Source organism: Sinocyclocheilus anshuiensis, unplaced genomic scaffold (assembly GCF_001515605.1).
Source record: "Sinocyclocheilus anshuiensis isolate Anshui unplaced genomic scaffold, SAMN03320099.WGS_v1.1 scaffold2192, whole genome shotgun sequence".
NCBI lineage: Eukaryota > Metazoa > Chordata > Actinopteri > Cypriniformes > Cyprinidae > Sinocyclocheilus > Sinocyclocheilus anshuiensis.
The window spans coordinates 207,530-218,534 of NW_015542463.1; the positions used below are offsets into that span (position 1 = coordinate 207,530).

The following is an 11,005-nucleotide window of genomic DNA, read 5'->3' on the forward strand; positions in this document are numbered from 1 at the left end:
CTCTCGCTCAACCTATTGATCATTCAATCTCTCACAGTCTCTTTTACATCCTGTATGTCCCAGTTTGCATCTCTCTTGCTCTGTTTCAAAGCAGCTGTGTAGCTCAACAGCATTTTACAGCACCATAAGCACAGTTAAGATGCAAACGCTGTTCTAAAAGGTAGGCAGTGACATTACAATGTCTTTCTTATAAGACAGCTTGTTTTGGCCAGATTTGCATCTCATGCATGCTTCATGGAAAAGGCAATCCCATAATGCATTGCAACGAGCTCAGTGAAAGGCTATGTTTGAAATGGAATGCCCAGTATATAACATATTGTATGATACATAGTTGATTTCTGACCTCATTCTCACTCCTGTTATTGTACAAGATGACTGATGGAGAAAAAAAGTATTGATAAATATTATAAATCATCCAATAAGATAAAATATATAGTTAAAAACAAATTAATATAATTATAAATTGACCTTTTTTCCCAATATTATTTTGTTTTGACTGAATTATAAATTATATTTTAAATTATGAATAAATACATTGTTCTTACATCTTTAAGCTTTAAGTTACATTTCAAATGACAAGGGATCAACTTATAATCATGTTTATATGACTTATCCCGTGAACTTGTTCTCTCAAATGGCCTGGGTATGCGGAGCATTCGCAGCTTATATGGACGGAACGCCACTGATATATATATATATAGAGAGAGAGAGAGCCTATATATATATATATACAGTGGGTACGAGAGAGAGAAAGACATTAAAAAATGGACACAACAAAATTACTAAAGCTTGCATTGCAATTAAAACTTAACATATACAAAAATAACTAATTTTGAAGTATTAAAAAAACAACTTTAATGGTGTCTCAATGATAATACTAAATTAAATGGTGAGCAGCACTATTTTGTTGCTGCCTACTCTATGTAGAGCGTTCCAAATAATTAAATTTATAACGTTCACTTTTAGTTATAGCATAAATAAGCAGACAGCTAAGCAACCCGCTGGAAACATTGCTAGGTTTTTTTGCGCTTTTGTGTCTACATACTCATACAGAGAATGATGTTTCTATTTGTGGCAGCGATGGTTTGTCTTTCCCTGAGTGTGCTTCTATAGATGTGCTTTGTATGTGTGTTACAGTCTGATGCGCTTGCGGAGGTGTGTGTGTGTGTGTGTGTGTCTCTGCAGCAGGAAGTGTGACTCAGGATAGGGTGTCACTCCTCTGCCCTTCCCAACCCCTCACAGAGCTCTAATCGGCACCCTGACACCATTCCTCGGTTGCACACACACACAAGCGGTGCAGACAGCTGTCCCCACCCTGACACTGTCGCTTTATTGGTGGTTCCTCTGTGTACCAATTAACCCTGTAACCCCTCTTACCCCCTCGGTCCTGCTCCTGTCTACACGACTAACTGCCCTCCGCCCCATCAAACCAGCACTGATATCTTATTTCGCACTTGGACTAACGGTGGAAGTTTGGCATTCATAGCATTTCTTTAGGGCTCTTCATCAGGGGGTCCACAACCACAGGGGTCCTCTGCAGTACTGCATAGCAGCAGTTATTGTGCTATCTTATTTTTCAGAAAAATAATTGCATTGAAACAATATTATATGAAATTCAGCTAAAGCTAAAGTTATGCTAAATGATTCATTCTCCAACCTACATTCAAATGTATTGGGTAAAGTTACAGTGTAATACACAAGGTTACGACCCATTAAAATAAGTGTTTAAATATATTAATATGGTATAGTAGTCATGTTATTATATTCCAAGCTTATAATGCAACACTAAATGTTAGACAGTACTTAATGGTGGTTCTTCATTTGTCAGTCTGTCCACTAAAGGTCATTAACCTAAAAAAGGTTGAAGGTTGAATTTTTGCTTGCAACTTATCGAGAATTCGCTTAACACATCAGAAAACTTCTTTTAGTTGTCATAAATTGTCAAGTAGTGTAACATATTTGACTTTTAAACAGCATTTTTCTCATTCTTTTTTAAAGTTCAGGGCCAGTAAGATGCATTACATTTGACAGTAAAGACATTTATAATGTTACAGATTATTTCTATTTCAAATATTTGAAATGCTGTTCTTTTGAACTTTCTATTCATCAGAGAGTCCTGGAAAAAATGTATCTCAGTTTCCACAAAAAAATATTAAGCTGTTCAGCATTGAGAATAATAATAAGAATTTTGTTTCTGGAGAACCAAGTCAGCATATTAGAATGATTTCTGAAGATCATGTGACACTGAAGACTGCAGTGTGACCCAATAATAATAATAGATTTAATTTGCCATGCCTTAAGACTGTTAAAGTGAACTGCAAAAAGTGATTTAAAATGGTTAAAAACTTGTTTTAAAAAAGAAATAAATTACTGCCAGTCACAGAACCTCTAAATATACACTTTCTCTTGTATGTTCATATGCAATTCAACTTAAAATTGTGATGTTAACAGTCAAAGTTCATGGACGTCATTTATCAACGACCCACATCCAAAAGTGTAAATTATAGTGGAATATGTCAGATAGTTCTACTGGTAGCTGATGAGAAACACAGCTCTCATAGATCTCCACGCAGGGAGCTTTTCCACTATTGGCTCAACATCACGCTGACGTCAGCGCTTCCACTGGTGAGAAAGTGATCCATGAAGGTGCAGCTCAGTGCGATATAAAGAATCCATGCTAATGCACAGGCACCTTCCTGTCTGGACTGAGCGAGTGCACACAGATAATACACAGGAGAGAGAGCAGGGAGTGATAATTGGAAAGAAGAGGAGAGAAAGGCTGAAACAAGCAGCCTGTGAGATGCATGGACAGTGAATAATCAGCAGCAGGTTTGATTCAAGAGAGCAGCCATCGAGCATATCACACAATTGCTGTTTATGTCTGAATACCATGAGTGCAAATGTGATTTTATACAATTCAGTAAATATGAAGTTAATATTGTTATATTTTAAACACAGTATTGTCTGTTTTTTGCTCAGTTTTACCTAATTTTAAAATTACATATTTTGCGTGTATTTTTCTATAATGAAATTGTTAATCTGGTTTTCATTTTAATTTTTATAATTAAATTGATTTATTTAAAGTTGACAGAGAATACCTTCCATATATGTAGATAATCACGAAAATAAATACATATTTAGTCATTTCATATATATCTATACAAGTTATATAAATTATTTATTATAAATGGAATCATGCAAATGATAGATAGATAGATAGATAGATAGATAGATAGATAGATAAGTCTGTCTTGTGCTGTCCTGATTGTAATATAGATGTCACGTGTGCTGCCCCCTTGTGGTGGCTTAAGGACTTTAATGCATGTTTATTAAAAGTTCCAAAACTGGCGTTCTCCTAAGATCTATAATATTAACCAGCATAAATGTTTATATCTACAAATGTAAAGTGCTTGTGTAGGGGACACTTGATTTAGCATTTATTTAGTGTCATTTAGTAGAAGTTGTATGCATTTTTAGTCTTTTCTGATAGACGACGACAGCCTTGGATAAGCAAAAGTACAGTTCTGAATCTTCGAGTTGACATTGTTTATCTGAAATGCACTGCTGTAAGAAGGTTTCTTTATCTCAACAGGCCGAGTTGGACTTTGTCAAACTCAAGCCAGAATAAAAAAGTTGCAATGCATTAGGGCAGATGTTTCAAATGCAACAGATACATCAGAACTGTAGTGCACTACAGCCAAGTGTGCATTTAGATTTCTAAGGTAATAAATATTTTTAAAAGCTTATGATGGAGATGAAAAGATTTAAAGTCAGATCGATGATGTATTTAAAGTCAAGCTGCGTTCCAGGCCGTGCAGAGTGTGTTTGCCTGTGTGCATTTAGAAGATCTTGCTCTGATGGAGAAGCAATCTAGGGTTTAAAGATGGTAACCAAACCATGGCAAATGGAGTGGTGTTCAGCTAGCCTCCTTTAACTCAGTGTGAAGTGTGTCCTAGATTCCAGCCCTGTGTGTGTGTGTACATGTGAGAGGGAGAGGGGTGTGTTTCAGCAGGCAGACTTCGAACTCTCCAGCGTTTCCCTGCTGAGCTCTAAATCCACAAGACTGAGATACCAAACCTTGTAACTATGTTGTTATGTATGATAAGATGCATTGGAATGTTATGCACAAGAGGATATTTTCATGTGCATACAAAACCCACCAGAAATTTGACCTTGACAAACACATTTTTGATATCTTATTAGACTACAAACTGATTAGACTAATGAAAATACTAAGCTAAAGGAATTCCCTTGTGTGTTTGCAGTCGAGCGAGCTGGATGATATTCTGGATGATCTACAAAACAGTCAGCCGGGCCTGTTCTCAGATTCCCGGCCTGTGTCTATGCCTGCTGCTGTGGACAAGCAGTCAATCATCAATGACATCCTGCAGATGACTGGAGAGGGTGGAGCCAGCATGGGTCCCCAGCAACAGAGAGCACTGCAGGCTGTGGGCCAACAGAGTGAGTAACACACACACACACACATTCTCCTACAGTTTTCAGCCAATGGCTGGAGTAAAGTACACGACTTCTGAACAGATTTAAAAACACTTGGCATTATGTGCTTGCCAAATTGGTAAACAGTTGCAAAGAAAAACTAAACGACTGAGGGTACGTTCACACATCATTGATCGGTCTAAAACAGTTCTATAGGAACTACCAGTGACATAAGTCAAGTCAAGTCAAGTCACCTTTATTTATATAGCGCTTTTAACAATACAGATTGTGTCAAAGCAACTGAACAGCATTAATTAGGAAAATAGTGTGTCAATAATGCAAAATGACAATAGTAAACATAAAATTTTTCAGTTAAAGACAGTTCATCATTGAATTCAGTGATGTCAACATCCAGCTTAGTTTAAATAGTATCTTTGCAATCAAGTCAACGGTATCGCTGGAAATGAAGTGTCCCCAACTAAGCAAGCCAGAGGCGACAGCGGCAAGGAACCAAAACTCCATCGGTGACAGAATGGAGAAAAAACCTTGGGAGAAACCAGGCAACATACATAAGTGTATGTTGATTGACCAAGCACATGCGAAACACCAGCTACCTGGCATTTTTTAAAAGCCATGAACTCCACGAACATGGAAAACAATGATACCGGCATTTAGCTACCTGTTGTCTGCAGCGTTGTGTTCTTTTCTCAGTCTCGATGATATATAACACTGCAAGTTGTTATAGGAGATTAAAGGTCATTGCACACCGAGTCTGAAATTCTCACACATTAAAAAATAAATACGACCTCACATTGTGTCAATCACATTTACACACTGCCTTCGAAACTTTCGTCCGTCATAAAAATAAAAAATCGGGTCAGGTTTGTTTTTCTGTGTTTTCGCATCCGTAAAAAGCATTTTGATAGGAAAGGATGACGAATACGAAAAAATACATACGAAAATTTTGGACTCGGTGTGCAAGGACCCTTAGTCAGAGCTTCATGCTCTTTCAGTTGCGTAAATTGTGCATTTACATTCCATCTCCGTTATCACGAAACTCACAACACACAACAAAAACGGCTCACGGCATCCTCCATTCACTGGTTGTTGACGTTCGTAAATGATCCGCAAAAATTACTAAAAATGGTGTATTATGCCAGGCCAGTAGTTGGCGGTCACTTTGTATAACAACACTGCGCACATGCCTATAGACTGAACAACGTAATATGCATGTGCATGACTTCACTGTTTTCACAAATTGTCATTTTTGTAGCTTACATATAGATGGTAAACAATATAGTTTTCAAAAACGTGCATTTTAAAACCCGTTTACAAAAGTTTGCATTTTCAGGCCCCTAAAACACTTGTTGTGTAAATGACTGGCTAAAATGCATACAAATCTTCTGTTTTTAGTTGAAAATGGTGTCATGTAAATGCCCTGTGAGGTTCACACACTACCCGACTTTCAAGTTGTTCTAAACGCAACAAACTCATGCAGAAACGTGCCTCATTTCTAGGAGATGTATAGCAAATGAACAATGTGTGCTCTAAAATTGCCTCAAAAAATCAAATACGTTTGATATCCTCCAGCTGAATGTCTGAAGCTGAAAAAATCGGTCCATTGTACATTACGTGATTTTCTGTGAAATCTGTCCACTCAAATCTGCAGACAGTGTTAACTTGCGTCAATTTGTCCAGACTGTAAATCAGGTCATGAAATCCAGTCATTCCAATAGGAATCTGTGTGAGGGCAAAAACAATTATGCAAATTCGCTGTACTGACCATCAAAAAGCTACTTGGTGAAAGTGACTTCTGTGTGAGCTGTGCTTCATCTCAACACTATTGATAATGTACAGTGTACATTTTTTCATGTTAAATGTAGCTAATTTAACTGCACTTTAAAAGACAACAAGTGAACAAATGCATAAATATTGCAAGTTCTTCACAAGCATGCTTGCTTGTGTAGAAATGGTCATATAATTGCCTTATCGCTTATATTTATGCACACACTCCCTCTTGAACGAGAGTAGACCAATTTAACACATTGGTTTGAGCTTTGCCTTATATTGTGTAATCAACTTCCTTTAGGACGACTGTATGTCACCTTTAACCAGCTCTGACATCATAATCATATCCAATAGTAAATGTGAATGTATGTTTACAAGGAGTTTCACGGAGTAGTCTTGGATTTTATTTGCAGTTGTTTACAAGGTGACAGCAGAAGGAAAATTCCTGTGTCCACGAACAGCATCCCAATGCATTTGCAAAAACATATTTGGAATTACACAAGCCTGAAAATGGGTGAACCCATAGTGCTTTACGTTTACTTGTCATCATTTTTGTGAAACACCCTGAAACTATTCAAGTATGCCCAGAGGCTGACCGAAACTCTAAGCTGGTGGAACATGAGTTTCTCATGACGCGTTTGCTTCACACCTGCATCATTTCAGCTGTGTGGATACTCTCTCACGCACTGTCATCGGAGACTTGCCAGAAATGGCAAAGACCACTAATGTTACACAGTTTGTGTGCGTTTAGTCATTTACATGAGCTAAACACTGACAAGTCGACTACTTTTAGTACAAACCTTAGTGTTTACACACAAACCATGTTATAATGCTTATAATAAACAGCACACATTTTACAGAATCATTCACTCATTTTTCAACACTAATTTTCCCTACACTACCATTCAAAAGTTTAGGGTCAAGAAATTATTACTTTTTCAAGCAAGGACACGTTACATTTATCAAAAGTAACACTAAATGCATATATAGTTACAAAAGATAATGCACAAGATTCTTGTTACAAGATAATGATTACAAAAGATTATATACAAAATATATCTATTTCAATTAAATGCTGTTCAACTTTATTTATTTATCAGAGAATCCTGTATCTCAGTGTCCACAGAAATATCAATAAGCACATGTATTTTGAACACTGATAATAAGAAATATTTTTAGGCACCAGTCAGCCTATTATTATACTACTAGAAAACTGTTGTATTGTACTTTGAATCTTATTGTTTTTACTGTATTTTGATTATATAAATGCAACTTTGGTGAGCATAAGAGACAAAGTCTTCAACTCCAAGTTTTTGAAAGTTTGTGTAATTTCTGTAAACCAGTTATAAGTTATTTTTTCAATTTTGTCATTTATTTAGTTATTTGCTGTTTGTGTTCATAGTTTTCAGTGCTCAGCGACCAGGTCAGCCCGGCAGAGCTCCTCCGGTCAGAAGCGTGTCTTTGGATATGAACATGCCTGCTAAAGGCGCTCAGGGTCAGTACCCTCTGATGAGGAACAACAGCCCCTACTCGCTCATGCAGCAGCAAGGCATGATGGGAAACCACAGTGTCATGCCTAATCAGCCCAACATGGTCAATGCAGGTGAGTTTAGCTGGGGTCAGAAATGCAGCGCACTTCAGTGCTACTGATGCAATAACAAAAAAAATAAAGGACAGAAGTGAAGTTTGTCTGTGCATATGCTGCAGAACAAAGGGCTTCCCCCACACTTAACACCTACAATGAGAGGAAAGTTCCAGTGCCGCACCGACCATGTACAAACCAAAGTTTCAGCGTGATCAGTAATGCACAGTCAAGCATGACGCTGTTGGCTGAGAGGAAGACAAATGTGTAAAACGACACAAAACTGTTGTCAGATCAAAAGCAAGCCCCTCTTTGCAGCTTTTGTTTGTGTGTGTAGTGGGTTGCATTCACTTGCAACTGAATGTGCACATAAGGTGAGACTGTGAGCGGCTAGATATGAATGACTCATAACCTTAGGAAAGAATAGCAGGGCTTCTGGTGTGATCATGTCAACATGTTTTTTGGGTGGTCGGATTTTTAAATATCACATTTCTGAGTATGAAATGATATATACCACTATTTTTTATATCTGATTTTTTCAGTTGACCCTTAGCTTAGGTCTTTGATACTGTTGCTATGTCAGACAAGCTTTACAAAACATACAGACATGTTGCAAAACATATAACATTGTGCCTTATTTTTAGACAATTTGATAACACATTAGTATAGGGAACAATTCTCACTATTAACTAGTTGCTTATTAGCATGACTATTATTAACATATTGGCTGTTTATTAGTACTTATAAAGCACATATTCTGCATGACTATATTCTACATCCCTAATCCTACCCAATACATAAACTTAACAACTACCTTACTAACTATTAATAAGCAGCAAATTAGGAGTTTATTGAGGCAAGAAATTAATAGTGATGTATTTCGTTTCACACAAAATGTCTGTGGTGTTATTATGCACCATTTATAAGTGCATGTTTTTATAAAAGAAAAAAAGTTTTCATTACCTTTCATAAAAAATAACCCTTTTCTCCACTTATAGAATAATGTTGTTTTTCCACTGAATAATATTATCAACAAACCATTAACTACGACTTTTGCCTCAATAAACTACTAATTTGCCAAATTTCACAACCCAATTAAATAAAACAGTATTATAATATTACTATTTAAACTTATTTTTTATATTTTAATAATTCTATTTTAATTTTCTATTTCTATTTTATCTTTAAATAATCCTTTTGGTCACACTTTATTTTAAGGTCCAATTCTCGCTATTAAAACCATTAACTATGCCTCAGTAAACTACTAATTTGCTGCTTATTAATAGTTAGTAAGGTTTAGTTTAGGTATTGGGTAGGATTAATTCAATTCAAGTTTATTTGTATAGCGCTTTTCACGATACAAATCGCTGCAAAGCAACTTTACTGAAAATTAAGTTTCTATAATATATTTAGTAGTAGCTTATCAGTGGTGACTGTCAGTTAATGTATATATGGCAGAAATGTACGGAAAAATCAATTAAAGACGTAATCAAACAGACGATGAACACTATTAGCAGCAATTATTATATGTTGCAATCAAACTTGTAGCAAAATTTGGGATGTAGAATATGGTAATGCAGAATATATGCTTTATAAGTACTAATAAACTAATTAAAGTTATTAATAGGCATGCTAATAAACAACTAGTTAATAGAAAGAATTGGTCCCTATTCTAAAGGTTTACCATCCTTTTTAACATTATAAATGTCTATACTGTCACTTTTGATCAATTTAATTCATTCTAGTTGAATAAAAGTGTTTATTTCTTTTAAAAGAGGTGTCACTGTCCACAAACTTTTGAACAGTAGTGTAAATTCTCACTGAATATTAAAAAATGATCGCATTATTTGTATTTAATAAAAGTTACCTTCAAATTGAAAGCCCTTCTCTTTCTATTTCTTAAAGGAGTGATGGGTAATAACGGTCCCCGTGTAGGTATGCAACAGGACGGTTGGGGCGCACAAGGTCCCGGTCCCGTCGGTAACGCGGCCTCACCCGTCACAACTGCTCCCGCCGGCCAGCACTCTCTCCCGCAGGGGGCGCTCCACTCTCGCATGGTGCCCAACTCTGGAGCAGGCATGCCCATGAGGCCCAACAGCCAGCCTGGACCCAGACAGATGCTTCAGTCCCAGATGATGCCCAATGGTAAAAACACATAGAGCAGGAAGAGTAGATTTTTTAGTGGGTGATTATTTACAATTAAAACGGGTGTTTTCTGCAGTTTAAATCATGTTTTATCATCTGCTGTTTCTTCCTCAGCCCAGTCAAACATGGACGTGGGCATGGCTGGCCACCAGTTTCCCCAGCAACAGGCACCACCCAATCAGACGGCTCCATGGCCAGACAGTGTGATGCCTATAGAGCCGGTGCCATTTGGGAACCAGAACAGGTAAACAGCATTTATTAGTGTCACTATTGTTAGGTCCTCCACTTTATTGGAGGTGTGTGCTGTGTGCACTTGTTGATTTTGTCCTTCCGTAAGAAAATAACTAGACAAATACACTTAGATGTAATATGTGATGGGATATCCCATCATTCAAGTCTCAGTTCTTTAATGAGAGTCTCTCGTCTCTGTAAGCTCTATGTATAGCGGTTCTCAGGAGGATGTTCTGTGCCCTCCTGCCTCTGAGGGTCCAGCTGATGAGGGTACTTTGCTCAGCCAGCTCTACACGGTTCTCAAAGATTTTGACGGCCTAGAGGAGATTGACCGTGCTCTAGGCATCCCGGCTTTAGTGGGACAGGTAGGTTGAACACTTTTGTCTCTTTTTTTCTTTAACCATATTGACCAATCAAAATACTAGTGATGCACCGAAATTATTTTTTTACCATACACCAAAACCAAAATTAAACTTTATTTAAATATCTATTAATTAATCAAATGTTCTTACTACTTGCTATCAAAAATGAGTTTTTATTAATCAGCTAATTAATCAGATTTACTCAAAAAATCAGCACTCATATCAAACATTTAAATTGCACCCGAGTTAGTTTTTATATCAACTCTTTAATGATATAATTGTTTCTACTCCAATTTGTTGTTAAAAATATAAACATTTAAACGGTGACTGTAATAAAAACTTGTTTTCATGAGAGTTTGTTTAAACTTGCATTAAATAATGAAAACCATAGATTTTTTTTATAGTATCAAAATACTAGTGATGCAACAAACTTGATTTTTTTTTTTTTTTTTTTTTTGGC

The 11,005-nt window shown here is 36.6% G+C and overlaps 1 protein-coding gene across 5 annotated transcripts in view; it reads left to right on the forward strand.

Moving 5' to 3' along the window:
• ncoa2 (nuclear receptor coactivator 2) overlaps window positions 1–11,005 on the forward strand; it is a 113,900-nt gene that overhangs the window by 89,736 nt on the left and 13,159 nt on the right. For all 5 annotated transcript variants that reach the window (XM_016493318.1, XM_016493321.1, XM_016493322.1 and 2 more), the window contains 5 exons: window positions 4,266–4,461; window positions 7,628–7,828; window positions 9,713–9,952; window positions 10,067–10,196; window positions 10,386–10,548. In XM_016493318.1, the coding sequence (XP_016348804.1) occupies window positions 4,266–4,461; window positions 7,628–7,828; window positions 9,713–9,952; window positions 10,067–10,196; window positions 10,386–10,548 (930 nt within the window). The remainder of the gene's footprint in view (window positions 1–4,265; window positions 4,462–7,627; window positions 7,829–9,712; window positions 9,953–10,066; window positions 10,197–10,385; window positions 10,549–11,005) is intronic.